This window comes from Alternaria dauci, chromosome 6 (assembly GCF_042100115.1).
Source record: "Alternaria dauci strain A2016 chromosome 6, whole genome shotgun sequence".
NCBI classification, from domain to species: domain Eukaryota; kingdom Fungi; phylum Ascomycota; class Dothideomycetes; order Pleosporales; family Pleosporaceae; genus Alternaria; species Alternaria dauci.
In genome coordinates this window covers 1,098,935-1,118,918 of record NC_091277.1, presented here as the reverse complement: position 1 = coordinate 1,118,918, position 19,984 = coordinate 1,098,935, and the positions used below count along the sequence as shown (strand labels likewise).

General features: G+C 52.7%; 5 protein-coding genes across 5 annotated transcripts; 4 read left to right on the top strand and 1 right to left on the bottom strand.

Moving 5' to 3' along the window:
* Window positions 1-80: 80 nt before the first annotated feature.
* Window positions 81-2,236, top strand: ACET3X_006718 (uncharacterized protein; the record flags this gene model as incomplete). Its single annotated transcript, XM_069452878.1, has 3 exons — window positions 81-504; window positions 563-1,850; window positions 1,906-2,236. The coding sequence occupies 3 exons, from the start codon at window positions 81-83 to the stop codon at window positions 2,234-2,236; spliced, it is 2,043 nt and encodes a 680-aa protein (XP_069305486.1).
* A 192-nt stretch (window positions 2,237-2,428) lies between these two features.
* Window positions 2,429-4,031, bottom strand: ACET3X_006717 (uncharacterized protein; the record flags this gene model as incomplete). The annotated part of the gene is made up of 4 exons (XM_069452877.1): window positions 2,429-3,288; window positions 3,343-3,619; window positions 3,670-3,745; window positions 3,805-4,031. The coding sequence occupies 4 exons, from the start codon at window positions 4,029-4,031 to the stop codon at window positions 2,429-2,431; spliced, it is 1,440 nt and encodes a 479-aa protein (XP_069305485.1).
* A 646-nt stretch (window positions 4,032-4,677) lies between these two features.
* On the top strand, window positions 4,678-6,630 carry ACET3X_006716 (uncharacterized protein; the record flags this gene model as incomplete). Its single annotated transcript, XM_069452876.1, has 8 exons — window positions 4,678-4,959; window positions 5,010-5,285; window positions 5,333-5,467; window positions 5,515-5,919; window positions 5,966-6,173; window positions 6,224-6,412; window positions 6,466-6,505; window positions 6,555-6,630. The coding sequence occupies 8 exons, from the start codon at window positions 4,678-4,680 to the stop codon at window positions 6,628-6,630; spliced, it is 1,611 nt and encodes a 536-aa protein (XP_069305484.1).
* Window positions 6,631-10,666: 4,036 nt separating this feature from the next.
* On the top strand, window positions 10,667-11,879 carry ACET3X_006715 (uncharacterized protein). Its single transcript, XM_069452875.1, has 3 exons — window positions 10,667-10,980; window positions 11,214-11,298; window positions 11,363-11,879. Exons 1-3 carry the CDS (start codon window positions 10,719-10,721, stop codon window positions 11,628-11,630), a joined length of 615 nt encoding a protein of 204 aa, XP_069305483.1. The 5' UTR covers window positions 10,667-10,718; the 3' UTR covers window positions 11,631-11,879.
* Window positions 11,880-12,101: 222 nt separating this feature from the next.
* Window positions 12,102-14,348, top strand: ACET3X_006714 (uncharacterized protein; the record flags this gene model as incomplete). The annotated part of the gene is made up of 1 exon (XM_069452874.1): window positions 12,102-14,348. One exon carries the CDS (start codon window positions 12,102-12,104, stop codon window positions 14,346-14,348), a length of 2,247 nt encoding a protein of 748 aa, XP_069305482.1.
* Between the last annotated feature and the right edge of the window lie 5,636 nt (window positions 14,349-19,984).

Genomic DNA, 19,984 nt, shown 5'->3' with positions numbered 1-19,984 from the left:
CGTCTCCAATCATCTCGCCGACATAAACAGCTCCGTGACCGTCAACACAAGCACAAGAGCTCTCCTCCACCACCGCCATCATGAGCTTCACATTCGGCCAGCAGGGCAACAACAACAACAGCAGCAGCAGCACGCCAAACAAGTCGCTGTTTGGTGCTGCGCCCTCGACTGGCAGCGCGACGCCATCCCTCTTCGGAACCGCAAACAGCAACACGTCGAGCACGCCGGCCAGCGGTGGCCTCTTTGGCTCTGCCGGTGCCAACACCAGCAGCTCAGGTGGGCTCTTCGGCGGCGCATCGAGCACGCCTGCATCCAAGCCCGGGGGTCTGTTCGGCGGAGGCGGTGCCACACCTGCCGCGTCCTCGACTCCGGCTTTTGGCGGCGGCTTTGGGTTCGCAAAGAAGGAGGGAGATGCGCCAAAACCAGCTGGAGGCCTGTTCGGAGGGGCGTCTACTGGCGGACCTGCGACATCTTCCTCGCCCTCGTTCGGATTCGGTAACGCAGGTGCTTAGCTCCCAAACCCATTTCGCACGTCCCACGCGTCTGCTAACACCGCGCCCAGGCTCGACAGCAACAGCTACACCCGCAACGAACAAGACGTCGTTCCTGCCTTCCACTACCCCAGCTGGTGCCCCGCCAGGCGGAAGCTTGTTCGGGCAGAACAACCAGGCCAGCGGAGGCACATCCTCTTTGTTCGGCGGCGGCGCAAAGCCAGCAGCACCAGCGACAACCACATCGTCTTCCACACCCAGCCTGTTCGGCGCTACTCCCGCTGCAAAACCCTCGGGCGGCTTCAGCTTGGGAGGAAACACTGGCGCCTCGGCCGATGCGAACAAGCCCGCTGCACCTGCCAGCAGCCTGTTTGGAGGTGGAAATCAGTCAACTCCTTCTTCACAAGACGCACAGGCTTCTAAACCTGCAGGTGGCCTCTTTGGCGGACTGGGCAGCACAACGCCTTCCTCGACACCAGCGAAGCCACTCGGAGGGTTTAGTGTAGGTGCCACACCCGCACAGCCAGCTTCCTCGCAGCCTTCGTCTACTCCGGCCTCTGGCTTGAGTCTAGGTGGAAACAACGCAGCGTCATCTGCCTCTGCAACACCCAGTCTGTTCTCGCCCGGAGGAGCCTCCACCCCTGCATCCACAGGTGGTGGTTTCAGCTTTGCTAAACCTGCTGCTCCTGCCAGCACGGCGGCGACTACCGGAGCCACAACCACTGCCACAAGTGGTGCACCGACCACAACCGCATCCTCGGGCTCGTCCTTGTTCCCCAGCATCGGAGGTGGACTGGGAGGCGGAAATGCTTCGTCCGCTGCTCCAGGGACTGCCGCCACCACCACTTCTGGTACCACCTCCAGTTTATTTAGCAAGCCCGCTGGAAGTGAAGCACCAGCAGCATCGTCGAACACCGCTTCACAACAAACTCCTTCCCTCGGAGCCACGACCGGAAACAATGCAGCCCAAAGCGGACTTGCTGCGTCAACTGCCGGGCCTGCACCGTCAGCGCAATCACGACTGAAGAACAAATCCATGGACGAGATCATCACGCGCTGGGCCGCCGACCTCTCCAAGTACCAGAAGGAATTCCAATTACAGGCTGAGACGGTCGCATCGTGGGATAGGGCCTTGGTTGAGAATTCCGACAAAGTCCGACAACTGTACTCGAAGACTTTCCAAGCTGAGCGTGACGCTGCTGAGGTGGAGAGGCAGCTGACGATGATGGAGGAGAACCAGCAGGAGCTCGATTCGTACCTGGATCGGTACGAGAAGGAGATTGACAATCTCATGAAGATGCACGGTGTCAATGGCAAGAACGAGACCCTACGCGGCCCAGACCAGGAGCGCGAGAGGACGTAAGTGGAGACCTAAGAACCGTCTATGTCTACGAGATAACTAACGACCGTATAGCTACAAACTTGCCGAGAAGCTTCAAGATCGCCTCAATGAGCTCAACAAGGACCTCACAGAGATGATTGAGGAAATCAACAATACCTCGCAGACGCTCAGCAAGACAGGCAAGCCAGACGATCCTCTTACCAAGGTCGTCCGTGTTCTCAACACCCAACTTGCACAGCTTCAACTCATCGATTCCGGAGCTTCGCAGCTTCAGGAGAAGATTGCCAAGGCGCAGAGGGAGACACAGCGTGTGGGTGCCAACGGCTGGAACGGACTTGGCTCGGATCCTTCAGCCGATTTCATGAACAGCATGCGTGGGGCGAGGGCTTCGCAGAGATTTTAATGCAAGGGATCAGCAGGATGATGATATAGGATAGGCATGGTCTTGTGCTTTGGATGATAGGGTACGGTCGCATAAATTGGAGTTATCCAGGCGTTTTTTTTTCTGCACGGAGAGCTGTGCGTATCTTCGAGTTCATAACGCCTCATTGAGAAGTAGACACTAAAACTAGTAACACAACGTCATGTAAAGCACCTAGGCTTTCTCTCCCGCCCCTCTCCCAAACGTCCCTTCATCTCCACCCTTCCCCATGACAGCATCATGCACAACCCCCCCTTCCAACATCCTCCTCCTCTCAGTCCTTGCCTGCATCCACGCCAACACCGCCGTCCACACTGCCATGGCAATGCTGACAGCAATCATAGCCCACATGCCCCTAGTAAAGTACGGCGCGAAATTTGCACCATAGAAGACGATGCTCCACCACGCGTTGATGGCGTTACTTCCCATGTTCATGCTTGCAATGACTACAGCGCGCAGACTGTCTTCTTCGTAGCGTAATACGTCGTTTGCCCAGGCGAAAAATGTGGCTTGACAGGCATAAACGCTGCCTGCCCAGTAGTACATGGCGAAGTGAATGGTGGTGTTTTGCGGATAGGCGAGAATAAGGGATGAGGTTACTATACCAGTAATGCCAATCCAGTAGCCAACAAGATAACGTTTCCCGCCCATAAAGTCCGTTAGTGTAGCCCAGAACAGAGTCGAAACGATGCCGACAGCGGGCACTCCGGTGGGATAATTGTTGTTCTGGGCCACGGTGTATTCGTTTGTAGGATGCGAGCGCATGTAGAGTTGCAACAAAGCGTTTGTGCTAAACGACTCTGTTTCTCCAGCTAGAATCCAGAGGATGACGAAAAAGTACCAGTACCACGTTGAGAAGCAATGCTTCAGGAAGGACCAGGACATTGGGGTGCGCTCGGAGACTTCGGGAACGCGGGAGATGGCTAGCGCTTTCTCGGAGGCGCTGAGGTAGGGCGCTCGTGTGTTTCTTGGTGTGTCGGGGAAGAGGATGAAACCGTAGATGGCTACAGGAAGTGTGATGATTCCGTCGATAACTGAAGAGGGTCAGAGTTAGCGTGTTGGTTGTACAGGCTGTCAAACCAACTTACTGAAGAGCCATCGCCAGCCACTCAACCCCCGGAGGCCGTCCATGCTACTATGTATACCCGTTTGGATAAATCCGCCAATCATGGTGCCAGCAAGACCCGATGCGGTGAAAATTCCAGAGCGCTTTCCCAGCTCTTTCTCGGTGTACCAGGAGCCAAGAATGTAGTGGGTTCCTACGAACGTCGATGATTCGAACAGCGCTTGGAAGAAGCGGATTGCCATGATGTCCTGAGGTTTTTGAGCGGCCGCGGTGACCATTGTCAAGCCCGCCCATGCTACCTGGATTGAATTAGTCACAAAATCCAAAGTGCTTTGAGACAGAGACGCACCATGCACGCAGGGAAGAAATAACGAGGCTTGATATAGTATAGCAAAATGTTACATGGCACCTGCCCTATAGTATATCTGAGTATGATCAATTAGTATGAAGCCATGTATCGTTTTCTTGGTTCATGATCACTTACCCTACAGTAAAGACGGTATTGATCTGATTGAGTTGGTTGCCTTTGAAGTCGAGCTCTTCCCGCATACCAGAAACGTACGCATTGTTGAGATTGGTGCGATCAAGATAATTGAGGAAGTACATTAGACAGCAGAAGGTGAGGATGAAGAAATCAAGCTTCTGCACCAGCTTTCGCTCGCCTGGCGCATTCTGGTCGCCTCGAAGATAGGCGATGAAGCTGTTGGCCATCTCGAAAGGAGTTTTTGCACGATCGAGGGCAAAGGTAATGCGCCCTGTCGCTATAGATGTGCTGTTGAGCAACGGAAGACGGCTCTGCCTGTTTTCGAACAGCTGCCGCTATCAGTTATGTTTGTAGTATTAGTCGTTCTGTGGGTAACATCGTACGCCCCATGTATCATAGGACCGATAGACCCTGGTGGCAAGATAGATATGCTTGAAACTACGCCACTTATGACTGATTCGAGATAGGCATATTCAGTAAGCGTTTTTGCCGATCATATCTCTCTGGTGATGCGGCTGATTGCCGGTATCGGCAACTTTGATGTTCGTATCTGGAATCTCAACAGGGCAGGTATGACCTCTTGACCAGTGGTAGTCTATCTCGGCCGAAGCACGGGATGTCTGGTAGGAGTTAGCCTGCCTCGGGCGCGTCTAGGTGCGGGGAATGGCATCGTCAACGCCTCCAATGGCTTCGGTTGGAGACCACCATGACAGATGGCCGCGGCGCAGATGAACCGAGAGTGGGGAGAATACATTGGAGCAGGGTGATGAATACTCACGGAAACGCTTCAAGTAACTGTCTTTCAACCTTGTAAACCTATTCACTCGTGTTCTTCGATATTGTAGTAGCTTGGCGTTGCGAAAGGCTGGAGGTATGACATCTGAAGCGAACTGGGAGAAAGTTGCGGCGGGGAAGCGCGCAGCTCTCGCGGAAGCCATTCCGACCGACTATCGCATACCGCAGGACAAGATACCACCAGAGTCCCAACTCGACGTGACAACATGGCCTAGGGAGTCTGGATGGTTTACAGCAAACGAGCTTGAGATTACTGAGAGCAGCGCAATCCAGATTCTGGACCGCATCGCGTCGAAAACATGGAGCGCCGAAGATGTCACGGTCGCGTTCTGCAAACGCGCTGCAGCAGCACAGCAATTGGTATGGCAGAAACCCCAGGGCAGATGTGCATCAACTTAACACTTGTGCAGACCAATTGTCTTAGCGATGTCTTCTTCGATGAAGCAGTGCAGCAAGCCAAATCCCTCGACGACCATCTCCAGCGAACTGGCAAGACTGTAGGGCCGCTCCATGGTCTGCCAATCTCCCTCAAAGACAACTTCAATATAAAGGGAAAAGACAGCACCGTAGGCTTCACCTCACTAGTCAACCAGCCAGCGGAATACAACTCTACGTTGGTTGACATACTCGAGCGATTGGGTGCAGTCCGGTACTGCAAGACAAATGTGCCGACAGCCATGATGATCGTATGTTTACACGCATGCATGCTGGGTCGGAAGTTGACAGGATACAGGCAGAGTCTGTCAACAACACATTCGGGCGTACCGTCAATCCACTCAATCGCAAAGTCACGTCTGGCGGCTCTTCAGGCGGTGAATCAGCCCTCATCGCGTTTGGGGGTAGTCCTTTAGGCGTCGGGACCGACATAGTGAGTTCTGCATCGTAACGTACATTTCTTATATCTAACAATATCAGGGCGGCAGCTTGCGAATCCCAGCAGCATGCACCGGAATCTTCACTCTACGCCCATCCTTCGGTCGCTTTACAACACAGCGATGTAGATCTGGTCTCGCTGGCCAGGAAGCAGTACAGAGCGTCAACGGACCCATGGGAAAGACAATTCAGGATATCACCATGTACTCGAAGGCTATTGTCGGTGCGGAGCCCTGGAAACTAGACCCAAAGATGCTACCTATTCCGTGGCGGTCAGTATACGTTCCGGAGAAGCTCAAGATGGCGGTCCTTTGGAACGATGGTGTCTGTCTGCCCACACCCCCTGTGACACGCGCTCTCAAGGAAACAACAGAGAAACTGAAGAAGGCTGGACACGACGTTCTGGACTGGGATCCAAAACTACACGGAACTGCGCTGGAACTTCTGGTGAGCTACTTTTGAGCTACACCGGCCTCAAAGCTGACAAGTATAGGGACGAATGTTCGTCGCCGATGGCGGTAAAAGCGTCGAATCATTACTCGCAGGGACAGGCGAGCCATATCGACCCGAGATGGTTCAGTACAAAGAAGCCAAAGAACTGGGCGTGTATGACATGTGGAAGCTACATTTAGAGAGATCTGAGCTACAACGGCAGTACCTGGAACAGTGGATGGCCGTTGAAGGGCTCGACGCCATCTTAGGTAACTTGAGCATTCCTATTTGCTGCATATCCGTGTCTAATCTTTGTTAGCACCCACGACCCCGTACTCGAGCGTGGCGCATGGCGACTTTAAATACGTTGGGTATACTGGTGTCTACAACGTTGTTGACTACGCCGCCGTATCTTTCCCATGCGGAGTATCCGTCGAAAAAGCAGTCGACAAATACACCAGCGACTACAAGCCCCAGAGCGACTACTGCCAGGATGCTTATGATACCTGTAAGCCACACACCTTGCCACCGGTTATTTATTCGATTACTAATGAACGACAGATCAACCTGAGCTATTACATGGTCTCCCAGTCAGTCTACAGTAAGTACTGAATCGTCGTTGTTGGAGAGGGCAATACTGACTCATATAGACTAGTTGCGCAACGACTAGAAGAGGAGAAGGTACTGGCTATGACAGAGTTAGTACTCCAGGCGATAAACTCTTAATGATATGAAATGCATGAAACATGCTCTTCCACCTAAACGTGCTTGACAATGCTCTTAGTTGCAGTAAGGTCGTTGAACAGTGCAGCTTCCTCACAACATTAATGGAGTCATAGTCGCTTAGTGTGCAGCAAGAGCTATCAGTCACGTTAGAAAAGTAAACAAGAGACAGGTGACATTAACTTCTGCGTACTTGAGGTCCAAACAACACCACTTCTACCTTCCACGTCTTCCATCCTTTTCGGCTCAACTCTACAACGACCAGCTTCCTCTACACCCTTTACCTCCGTCGCCCTGCTTGCGTCTATCTGCAAGCAGTTGAAGCTGGTCGTCTCATATTCGTTATATTTCTCGCCCTCTGGACCGACTTCTCACTTCACTCTTTGAGCAACTTGGTCCTCAAGCGTCGCAGCAGCGCACGATTACTGTCTTCGAAGTCTGCGCTCAATCGTCATTCCAGCCCGCTCCCAGCTGTCCTCACTCTACGGTATGGCTGAGTTTGAAGGCCATGCTCCAAAGGTATCGAGCGCACACCTGAGCACGACCAAAGCCCCAGAGCGCAAAAAGCTTGCGCCGCGTACCACGTCGGATAGGCTTCCTTGGCTGAACCACAAATCTGCTCGGGCTGTTGCTGCAACCTTCACAGATGGCCAGAACAGTACAGCCGTGGAGAGCCCATGCAGCTCGCCTGGAGATAGTCATCAAAGCCCTGCTCAATCACCGTCATCAAACAGTCGTCCTTCTAACGGCAAAGCATCTGTTTCGAGTGCTTCGAAACCTGCCATCACGAGCAATCCGATGGCGCGAAACAAGCCATTGGTGCAAGCAGCTGAGCGCCGACTCTCATCAGCGGTTCCCAGTAGCCCATCTCCAGTAACAAGGCACCGAATGTCCCAGGCGCGTCGAGCTTCGCTGGCCACTCACACCGTAACTCCATTGAGAGCGGCGCGAGCATCTATATCGCAACCACGAGAACCACAGAAGAGACTCTCTATCGTGAATTCTAAGCAAGGCGATGACGAGACAGAAGAAAACAACATTCACGAACCTCGCCCTCGCATTGGCAGCCTGGCGCCCGTTCCAGATCATCTTGAGCAGTCTACCACCTCAGAGTCAAGCAGCACGCCTCCTGCGACTGTATCGAGAGTACAAATATCTCCCAACCAACCGGCAGCTACAAATAGGAGGATCAACAACATGGTTGAAGATCTAGAGGGTATGGTGCAAGAGGCGGCTGAGGCTGCTGAGATCGTTGATAATCACAGTCAAGTGGGAGAAATATACACGATGATTGAAGGAGCGAAGAGCGCTGCAAATGACGCTTCTCCCGGACCTGGATATCTCATGACAACTGCTCTTCCTCTGAAAGTCTCCGAGTCTTCAAGCTCGACGAGTCGGCATAAGGACCTAAAGCCGTCTGTCATCGGTCATCGGGGTGAGATGAATGATGTTGCGCCCGATGTCCGTCTGCCGCATGATTTACCAAGAGCATCAGTGTCCTACGATTGGGCCTACGCGAATCAAGGCGTTCAAAAGCAAAAGGGTTCGTCCACGTCGTCATGTTCGTCCAGTGATCGTGAAAGCGAGCGAGACCATGTCGATTTCGACACTCGAAGCGATCTACTCCTGCCAAAGCTGGTCCAGAAAGCACCAAGAGATCATGTCGATTTCGTTCTTCGTCCTGTAGGCAGAGACGAGTCTCGCGGTCGCTCTCGCCGACGCAGGACTGAAAATGTTGCGGCGCATCGAAATCGCCGCCATCGAAGCCACGAGCATGCATCTAGACCGGAAACTCGGCCGGAACCAAGAGATGACTCAGGCTTCGGTGAGACTGATACCTCTTTGGACGAGGAGGACATGCCGTCGAAGCCCTATGGCACCGAGCTCACGGTACGGGAACAGGCACACCACCACACGTTCAGTCTCCGACGACATCACCGCAGACAGCCAATTGCGCGAAATTGGTCTACAGGCAAAAAGCGTCTTACTGCGAGTATTGCATGTATCAACACAGCTCTGCTCGGCATCATCGTTGGCATCTATGCGGGTGAAGTACCTCGCATACAGTATTCCCTCGCAGACGAACACCACATCACGATCGTAGGCAACGCAGTATTATACGCTGGGCTTGCTATCTCGACCTTCTTTGCCTGGACACTACCCCTTCTACATGGACGTAAGCCGTATATCCTGGCTGCTCTGGCAATTGCCTTGCCACTCCAATTCCCCCAAGCAATTGTCGTCAGCGGTATCCGCAACAAAGACGCAAAGCATCGTGTCGGCCTTTTACTTTCCCGTGGCCTGTCCGGCCTTGTTCTTGGATTCGCAAATGTCAATTACATCACCGTGTTGCTCGACCTCTTTGGGGCCTCCCTACAGTCCAAGAACCCCCACCAGGAGTTTGTTGTTGCAAACGATGTCCGTCGTCACGGTGGTGGTATGGGTATGTGGCTGGGGATTTGGTCGTGGTGCTGGATCGGGTCTCTGGCCGTCGGCTTTCAAATTGGCGCTGCAATCATCGAAAAGCTGACACCGGAGTGGGGGTTCTACATTGTCGTGGTGATCCTCGCTCTTGCCTTGATCTTGAATATCATGACTTCGGAAACGCGACGTGCGCCGTTCCGGAAGTCAGTGACTGAGGTATATGACAGAGACGAGAACTACATCACAAGGCGTGTGAGCAGGGGTGAAGTGAAATTGCACATCGAAACCGAGGGGCCAAAGTATTGGTTTGAAGAAGTGTGGGCAGGTGTCAAGCTCATGGCAATGATGCTTTGTCAGCCGGGCTTCCTCGTCTTGGCATTGTACCTGGGATGGATTTATGCACAGGTCGTACTTGTGATCGTTCTGCTAGGTGCGCTTCTGTCGCGAGACTATAGATGGAAGCCGACAAAGGTGGGCGCGGGTGTTATATCCATAGCTATCGGCGCCTTGCTTGCGATTCCTCTGACGAAAGCGGGCATCTTCTCTCGAGAGCGGAAAAGCGCCTTTCGCACCGATTCCATGACGTTCCAGAAACAAGTTACCTGGTCAAGCCATCTCGTCCGCCGCGCCATCTTCACGCTGACGCTTCCTCTCATGGGCATGGCGTACACGGTCTCTTCGGCTAGGCGCCCGCAACCATGGCTTGTGCCCATTGTTTTCGCTGGCGCTGTAGGGTTTCTCAGTATTCTCGCCATAGCTGAATGCCACGGCCTGGTGATGGAAACGTTCGATACATATGACCTGCAGCCTGGAGTCAATACACGACATCGGCTGCAAAGCATGGCTGTACAAGACCGCAGAAGAAGAACGAATTATACGTCCTTTCCCCGTGTCACGGCTGGTATCTTCGCCAGTCAAATCATCGCGTTCATTCTTGCTGCAGTTGCAACCATAGTGGGCGGAAACATGACGCGCAATCTTGGCGCACAGAAATCCACGGGGACAACGGCAGGTATCCTTTTTGCCCTGACTGTTCTGCTCATCCTGGTCCTCTTTCGCTTCAAGTCGATCCAGGTTATTCCTAATCATACCTTTGGAACCAGACGCGACACGGCAGCGTGGCAAGAGTTCAAAGATCTGGAAAAGGTCGGCCGAGGCAGCGATTGGAAGGCGGTTGTCATTGGAAATCCGAGTGGCAAGATGAGGAGAATGAGTGTGCTTGAGTTGGGAGCGCTGAGTCGCTGGACAGAGATCCGAAAGCTGAACTTTCTGATTAAGGGAGTCATGCTGGGACAAGCAAAGGAGAAGAAGAACCATGGAGATAGTTGGTGAAGGTGTTTCGACATGATGGAGTATTACTGGAGAAGTGTCGGTTGGGTATCAGACAGCATTGACCTAGAATATACTATAGCAAAGAATGCGCATCGCTCAAGACATCACGGTTGTAGAGAAGGTAAAGGAAGCGCCGAGTGAAGAGTGTGATCTCATGTGCGCGCGGCTAGCATGGGATTGTTGAGGTGGTAATGCCAACATCGTTGATCCCCTGAGCCATCCGGCAAGGACGTCCGTGCGCCGCTGAAAAACCAAGCGTCACTGCCGAGCTCCATCCACCCTCACGAGCAGACGACCGGCGACACCCCATCTCCCCTTTGTCAATTCACATCAAGATGTCTCTCGCTGCATCACGTGCCGTATTACGGCAATCGACGTTCGCCGTCCGCCGCGCTGGCATCCGCAATGCCTCTTCGACCGCCGAAGCCACCAACACCGTAAAGGAAACCGCGTCAAAGGCACAGTCCAAGGCATCAGAGGGTCTCACCAAGGTCACAAGCTCGGCGAGCTCGGCGGCATCGGGTGCCGGCCAGGCCGTCAACAATGCGACACAGCAAGCCACTGGACGAGTAGGAAGAATGGTCAACTTCGTGCAAGGTCAGTCACACCATCTCAAAAGGCGGGGAAGCGGACCAATTGGCCATGGGAGAATTGCGTCTAGTACCAAGAGCTGGAATACCAGAATGTGGAGCGCATTGGCTTGTCCGTGTGGCTTTGCGTGGCGTATCAACCGCAGCTATGTTTGTAGGGTTGGACTGTGATAGACGTTGGGCGGGCATTCTGATATAACATGACACTTGCATCGCCATCACACACTGACATTACCGTAGGACTGATCCCCAAGGCCACTTACTACGGAAAGGTCGGACTTGAGCTCGGCAAGCTCATTGCCCACCAACGAAGCATGCAACCACCGTAGGCCTCCCACGAGCCCGGCTTGGCATACTGGAATATCGGAATAATTGCTAACTGCTCGCAGGTCCATCCAGACTATGCAGAACTACATCCAGCCCGCATTGAACGCTCTCCGCAACCCCAGCTCCCTCTTCAACCGAGTAGCCAGCGAGGCCAACAGCGCCGCCCAGCAACCCGCCAACGTCCTTGCGCAAGTTCGGAACATGCCCCGCGAACAGTGGTACTCTATGGGTGTTGTTGTGGCCGAGGTCATTGGTTTCTTCTCTGTTGGCGAGATCATCGGTCGATTCAAGCTTGTTGGCTACAGGCAGAAGAAGGACGAGCACCACTGAGTGTGATGGGCGAGCTTGAGAGATGAGCTTAGGAAAGCTACGACACGACATATTAAGCATGCACTAGGTTCAAGAGACAGTGGGGACGAGTGCGAGGGGGTGGTGAGGAAGGAAACACTGTACGATTTCGCGGGCAGGGAAGCTGAGCAAGTGTGTTTGCGGTGCGTCTGGGGTGGCAAGGATCCGATACTGTATACTGCACATACCTCTGATTTAGATTCCATTTTCTACATGTGCAATTATTGGCAATGCATCTACTTCAGTACCACGGCCAAGCGTAGCATAGCAGTGGCAGGTTACGTGCTGGCTCGAATGATCGGCGCTAGTTCCGCCGAATCGCCGCGGCCCAATTATTTTTCTGAGCGCGACACTCGAACTTTTGCAATCTGCCCAGCAGGAACCCAAGACGCCGTAATGCCAAGGACATAGGAATAATCACTCTTGCTGAACATCTCCTGGCCGACCGCCACTATGAACGTGTTCAAACTCCTCTCGCGATCATCAAAAGCAGCGCAGACGTCGCCCGCGCAAAAGCTTCCGTCCTCTGGCGCCGTCGCAAACCCGCAGCTGTTCGGCCACGACGAGCCAACACACCCCTCGGAGACGTCGAACGCCAGTCGCAAGAGGAAGAGGGGACAGAATCCGGTCGACGCATCCTCGAGCGCAACTGATCTACCCGCCCACCTCGACTTTTTTGCTGGCGCTGCAAGCAAAGATGCAGAGTCGAATGGAAACACTCTTTCCAAGAAGCAGAGGAAGAAGCAGAAGCAGCAAGAGCGCAAAGAGGAAGCCAGCCTTCAAGAAGGTGCAGAAGAAATAGAGGAGGAGCCATACAATGTGGACGAGTGCAAGAGGATATTGCGCTCGCATAAGCTAAAGGTCGCAATACTGGACGATTTCGCGACGCAAGTAGAAGAGCCAAGTAAAGAAAAGAAGTCGAAGAAGAGAAAGAAGGAAAAGGAAACCAAGGAAAAGAGGAAGGATGCGAACAAACCCCTCTATCCACAGCCCCTCACCGAGTTTGCTCAACTACGAACACGTTACGGTATATCGAGACGTCTGGCGGAGAATATAGCAGAGCAAGGATACAAGCTACCCACGGAAGTCCAGCTTGGCGCTTTACCGTTGCTACTGGGCAACAAGGATCGCAAGGTTACAAACGATGTCCAAGGCTTGTCCGGTGCTGAATTCAATGGAGACATTGATCTTCTGACAGTGGCGCCTACGGGCAGTGGAAAGACAATGGCGTTCCTGATACCCATAATCGACTCGCTACTCGCAGAGCGCAACACCTCGGATACCAAGGAGGGCCCTCGCGCCATTATCCTCGCCCCTACTAGGGAGCTTGCGGCGCAGATTGTCAACGAGGCGAGAAAACTGGCAAAAGGCACGGCAATCAAGGCTACACTCATGAGGAAGGGCATGCGAGTCGTGCAAGAAACAGAAGAGGAGACAAATGAGGATACAAAGGACGTGGCTGAAGCGTCCGAAGAAGACGAAGGTGATTCTCAGTCTGACGATGAAGGGACGACAGCACCAAAGAAGAAGCAGGCTGGTCGACGGGCAGAACTTGTGAAAGCCGCCATCCTAGTCGCGACGCCACTTGCTTTGCTAAACGCATTGAAGCGCAGGGACAGCACTGTTGCGAACGTCCCTAGCGCATCTCAGCTTGTGCTCGATGAAGCAGACGTCCTTCTCGACGCTCTCTTCCGCGAACAAACGCTCGCGGTATGGAACGCTTGCACAAATCCCAAGCTCCGAATTGGTCTATGGTCAGCGACGATGGGCTCCAATATCGAGAGTCTGACAAAATCTACCCTGAACGACCGCTGGGCTGCCCTCTCTGCTTCGCAATCTGACCTTCCTCCGCGACCACCGCTCATCCGGCTCGTCGTTGGACTCAAAGACTCCGCCATACCCAACATTTCACACCAGTTAACTTATGCTGCTACTGAGCAAGGCAAGCTTCTCGGCCTACGTCAACTACTCCATCCGACTGCCGTCTTCACCAACTCGAACCAGCCGACGCTCCGCCCACCGTTCTTAGTCTTTACCCAAACTATACCCCGAGCTATTGCTCTCCACTCGGAACTCCTCTACGATATACCCCCAGAAGCAGGCGGTAGCTCGCGAATCGCTGTCCTCCACGCCGATCTGTCTTCGTCCGCCCGCGATAGCATAATGACGCGCTTCCGAAAGGGCGAAATCTGGGTTCTGATAACCACAGATCTCCTAGCCCGCGGCGTAGACTTCCGCGGTCTAAATGGCGTCGTTAATTACGACGTACCCACCTCCACAGCTGGCTACGTCCACCGCGTAGGCCGCACCGGACGTGCCGGTCGCCAAGGTGGTGTCGCGGTCACATTTTACACACAGGACGACATCCCCTATGTCAAGCTCATTGCCAACGTTATCCGCGCTTCTGAGAAGTTAAGAGGACTTGGTGATGAAGAAGGGAGTGTCAAACAGTGGATGCTCGATGCGCTGCCTACGCCGAGCAGGAGGGATAGACAGTTACTCAAGAAGAGGGGTGTTGAGGCTAGACGTACGGCAAAGGGGAAGGATGTGAAGCCTGAAAGCAGAATCAGTAGTAAGAGTGGCTATGACAGGAAGATTGAGAATAGGAAGAGAGAGGCGAGGGAGGCGGCAAAGAAGAGAGGAAGCGCGGTCATGGGGGGCGATAGCGATGCCGAGAGTACGTTTGAGGGGTTTGAGTAAGTTGGATTGAGCCATCTATTGCCATAATGAGATATGTATCTGAGCAGTAAATATCTTGTCCGTGACGCTGTCCGCCTTGCCTTGCATAACACTAGTTTCTCTTTTTCTCTTTTAGGATGTTTGGGCCTCTTCCTTGTCCTTGTCCACGATGACTTCGTGCTCACACGTTTCTATAAACCTCATCTTCAACTGATACATACATGCTATTAGTACTAGATATATTGCTGTAACCCGCAATTTTGTGCATTGCTTTGGAGAATGTTATATGCCAAGATAACAATGAGAACGTCGCATTCGACATCCTTCTCGTGTTCCTCGCCCTACAACGCTTGGTGAGCGATAGCTCTTTTGCGATTTTTGATGAACATTTCATGATATGTTGTGATTCCAGAAAGGCTTCCGAGAGCATCCCCAAAGGTGGAAACTTTGCTCTTTTTTTGTTAGCGCCCTCAAGGCTCTACTACACCTACGGGTATGTCCGCCATTTTGTTTTTGTCTGGCCGGTCATATTAATGCCAAACGGAATTCACCTAATGTAGGGAAGATGCGTCTTCCATACTGCGTATGATTGGCATATTGAGGTTTTTTCGTCTGTGTTGACCACGAGGAGCATAGCCGTGCATAGAGATCGACGCGATTCGTTTCTCTCACGGATCTGGGGCAACTGAACTGGACTAGCTGTACTTGAACCGAATGTACACGACCTGCGCTATAGTCAGTTTCTGCACATGTGAAGCTGATTCTTTGCAGGTCAAAGTGAAGTACAGAGCGGCCTCAACGTGTCTGTGATCTTCAAGGCTCAAGATGTCGTGTTGTCGTTCCCACTGGCATGATCCATGGAGCTGCTGCAGCATTAAGAGGGTCTGGAAAAAGCAATCACCGTCTCGCGTATCCGCTGGGAAAAACAAAACAGATCCAGGTCCACTTCCCGCCCGCTGTCTGGTGCGTCTGACTACTGTATCCTTCGCTTAGATGGCACCCTGAGGTCTGTCCAGAGTCAACCTCAGCCCACTCGGGTAGCTTTCAGACTATACGACCTGCCTTTCTGGTGTGTGCCATCGGGCCACCCGTCTCGATATCTGTTCACCAACATTGTAAATGAGAGTGGTCGTTGACGCGGCCTGGCGTGGGCCTTCTGACGGCACTCAATTTGTTGATTGAGGCGGTCTCCAACTCCATATCCACTCAATTCCCTCAAATTTTACTTCTTGATCGGTGGAGTTGCGGAACCGCGCTATAAAACCATTTCCGGTCGGCATACTGCTCCGAACTCCAATCCCAAGATTCTCAGTACTAGCAATGTGACCACCATGCTTACGCAACTTGTGAAAACTTTTGTTGGACAGTCAACGAGCTGATGAATCGGAGAAAACATGCAAAATACTGTTGTGGAACCAAATTGTGCAACAAAGAAATATGCTGAGGTTGACGGTCGAGCGAGCGAGGACTGTGTTCACTTATCCATGTGCGAGCTGGTTCATGATTCGAGACGCTGCTGAGCGCGCAATTAGCTTCGAGGCTATTGAAACCTCCAATGGCGCTTCTTTCGGCTCACACTTCCTCACAGAATACGAAGGCCATGTGGAGGACGCTTACACCACCCCGCATCCCATAGCCTGATCGCGGCCTGTTCAAGGGTGACTAGAGGTGTGGTATTACCGAAGTATGCAGCTTTCTGTGCATATGAGGCGATATCGTTCGATGAGTCAGATTCTTAAATTCAAAGGATTCCGTGTCTGTTCATGGAACTGTTCCAGACCGTTGAATGGCAAGGTCGTCTATCGCGTCTATCCTGTCAGCTACTTGAGATGCCCAAAGGCGTTTTGAGGCGTACGGATACGGGTAGCAGCAGGATCGTAAAGCTGCCGCTGTCGTGTTCAGATTAGGAAGCCAAGAATCGTGGGGACTTTGCCGGTGCAGTCGTGTAACCGTGTCTCAGTCCAGTAATTTACCATGACTGTCTATGACGACGTGCATTAAATTCTACTCTTGACTGGCTGACCCTTTTGTGTGCATCTTTCGATAGCGCAAAATAGCATGCTGATTCGATGACACGCCTCAGTATTGGTGTGATGATATGGAGTCTCGTGCCACATACCTATCTAGCTCGGCATCAACCTACTTACCAATCTTTAGCTTTTGGAAGGTATGTGCTTGTCCTTCAGGCAGGCCTAAGTTCTGTAGCCGAACCAGGGTAAACGAACTGCAGGCCAAGCAAGGGCTTATGATGGCGTGCATACGGCAAGGGCGGGCCCAGGGTCGGCACAGCGGTTGAAGTTGGTGTATGCTGAATATCTCAACAAAAATGTTATGAGCCATTGAAATGTACCGAAGACTTCCTATTAATTTTGTGCCGAGCAGAAAACACTAGAACAATGGAGGACCATGCAGCGAGGTTCTTCGAGAAATCTTGTCGAAGAAGTTCATGTCCACGCGGCAGGGAGGTTCCGAGAGCTTCCTGTTGGGCGGGTCATTGATTTTGCATCTAACGGAGCCTCGAGAGATGGTATCCACGGTGAAGAGATTACCGAGCTAGGTCAAGACTGTCTAAACCCAATCGGTTCGTTGTGATTGCGAACATCACACACGTTCGCCAACGTTTAATACATGGCCAAAACCAGAGATGTCCTACCCGGTATGGTTGTCCTCGCAGAATGCTCAGCGCCACGGGCGGGTACCGCCTATATAAGGTTGCGATGGGGGTTTTGCCGTTTTAGTAATACTTGTGGTTGGATCAGTCAGCTCAGAAGGAAAAGCTTGTGTGCTGATGGACATCCCGAGCACGTGCTGCCTGGAGCAGCCACTCCGGTGTGGTATATGCACGACATCAGAGATCGGCCGACGTCGTATTAGTCGGCCACCCACATCACTTGGCAGTCTTGTATCATGGGACTAGATCGAGATGTGCGCCGAAGCTACTAGCAGCCGTTCTGCTTGTAAGGGCATGCGACACAAATGCCCATGCTGGCTATAAGAAAAGTGTGCCTTTGTCGGGATGCGAGTAAAAGTGTGTATAGATGCCAGAGAGTGCAGACTGCAGACCGGAGACGTGTGTTCTTAGATTCTTCAAACGGATCAGCATATGCAGCTAAGTATTCTTCACACCGTTCGTAAAGGGTAAGCAGGGCCGTGGCTATGCAACAGGATATAAGCTCTCCGGGCGGTTTTGGGACCAGGGACATGCAGCCACATACAGAGTATGGATAAGGACACTCGCTATAGCCTCTGATCCTGGTCAGGTTATAGTGGCTTCCAATTTCCGGCAGTGCGGGAAAGGTCCAACCCAATGTGATGCGGCCGAAAGGCGCTTCAGCTGCCATCCCACAGACGGTGCTCAGAGGTGTATGGGGGCCGCTTTTGGCCACACTGAGGCGTCGCGCGGCCCCTGGGGCTGATTCGCAGCCGTGGTGGTATTATGGTGCAAGAATAAGATGAATAGTGACGTGTGAGGGCCTGCATACATGGCTCGGTTAGGGTTAGAAGGTGGTGTGAGTGTGTGGGGAACAAGGTCAAGAGCGCTTCAGGCCTGGCGATCAACACCATTGATTAGCGCGTCACTAGCGTCTTCCAGGCATTCATTCTCCATGACCCTGGCCCCCGCGCGGACAGCCAGGCATCGTACGAGAGACAGCAGCGGGAATAGATTCATAGTGATGCTTAGCATATATCTCCACACTTGACTGGATGCGTCGCTGAGTGCGTGAGGGTGTGGTGGATCGTATGTTGGCGAGTACGACAGGGCACCTGGGTGCGCAGGCGCACACGAATCGGCGCTAGTCCTTCAGTCGATCACAAGCTGTTGTAGCTCACCAGGCCAGCAACCACCACCGCTTGACCCGTCGTCATCCGTAACCAACCCACTTCTTTCGCCTTTGAGTCTTGCCAACTCGCGCCATTACGCGTATGCTCCTAGCTGAACGCCGAAGCACACGGAAACAAGCAGTCTTGTGCCTCCTTTCAACACCGTTTCCTGGTCCTGGTAGCTCTACTCTCGGTAATCAGAGGCAACAGTACGGTCCCAGTAACACGTGGAATGCCTGAGGGTACAAGGTACAAGAGATTCCATCGTTCGACCGAATGCCGCAAGTTTTGCCACTGATGAATGGCTGCTGCTACTACTTCAGGTATGACTGGAGTAAATTCCAAGGGACCCAAGGTAAAGCCCCTAGCCAGCGACAGTGCCGTTGGAAACCGATGGGTGTATGGATTTCATGATAGAATGAAGAGTGGGAAACACCGAGGTTTGGCTCAGGATCATCCCCGCTCACAGAGCTCACATGGCAAGCTGGGCAAGAGCCAGACCGGTGTGTCCAGAGGTCATTTGGACACATTGTGTTGAGACGATACAACTTCGGCGCTGAGGATTTGCAACGACGCAAGCACTTCGAGGGTCACGTTCCAAGTCATTTGTCACATCGTTGGGCGAGAAGATTGCACGCCTGAACTATGGCCCCAAGCTTCGCGTAGTGGAAGCATAAAATTGTACTCAACCTTGCCCAGCTTCCGGCTACTCACACGGCACTCTTCGATATTTGACATGACCACTTGCGAATCATGCAGAGGAAAGTAGCTGGGATACTTTTCCTTGTCAGGGTCAACCTAATGTCCTGCGCCTGCCATTTATCTAAGTAGCAAGATGGGTAGGTATTATCATCTACTTTGTCAGATCAGGATGAGCCCTTCTCTTTCCGAGTTGGAGCAGAATTTTACGAATCCCCTTGGAAATACCACGAATGTACATTCGAAGTTGGACAGCTTCCATTAGGAAATTGAGCACTCTCTACATGATGTATCGGCCAGGTCAAGGACATGATATATCTAGGTTGATCTGCGCAAGTGCGTCTTTTTCTTCGCTGACGGCGCCATACACTGGGCGTTGTATGGTTGATATCCGGAATATGAGTATTTCATCCCGAACTCAGTCACTGTGGGAAGACCCCCTGAATGCCAAGAAATACCGACAACGATAGTACAAACAGCAGTAGACGACTGTGCTTGAGCCTCCACAGCCACAGCCCCAGCCCCTGTCGTGTCTGTGGCGCAGGCGCGTAGCAGTGTCGACATTCGTGTACGGCTCTGGCTTTCGCGAGGAAGCGGCAAGCGATCCGCACTATGCGGAGGATCAGCTTTGCCCGAGCCTGTGGTTGATGACGCAATATTCGAAGGTGTCGTGACAGCTGTCACTTTGTACCCATGAGAGGTCAAGTTTGCCATAGTAGAGGTTCGGGCATGATCGTCCCTCGAAGTTCTGGCTTTGTTCCGCCTTGGGCACGGCTAGTCTGGTGTGTGGGTTGAACGAGGTGATATATTACCATACAGCATGGATGACCCAAGAGAAATATTCCACATGTGCTCTGTTGGAAGCCGGATGTAGACATTGACAAGAGCGGAAGGTAAAGCCTCATGCAGGGAAGCGCCAGCAGCCATGACCCATCTTTTGCTCGACCACGCCCACCCACCTTTGCAAATTACATGCAGCATGCACAAGCAAGCCTTTTACATGGTTGACAACAAGGTAATTGGATGCGCGTATGCGTTCCCGCGGCCCGACGTCTGGATCTGCATGAGCATGGTATAAACCCCGTCTCTGCAGCGTCGTACACGACCTTTGAGTTTGAGGCAGGCGTACCCGGACC

Excerpts from the sequence above, each read along its gene's own strand:
- ACET3X_006715 (XM_069452875.1), top strand. The coding sequence starts at position 10,719 with ATGTCTCTCGCTGCATCACGTGCCGTATTACGGCAATCGACGTTCGCC. Across the intron at positions 10,981-11,213 it reads AATGGTCAACTTCGTGCAAG|GACTGATCCCCAAGGCCACT; the intron begins GTCAGTCACACC and ends ACATTACCGTAG. Across the intron at positions 11,299-11,362 it reads CAACGAAGCATGCAACCACC|GTCCATCCAGACTATGCAGA; the intron begins GTAGGCCTCCCA and ends AACTGCTCGCAG.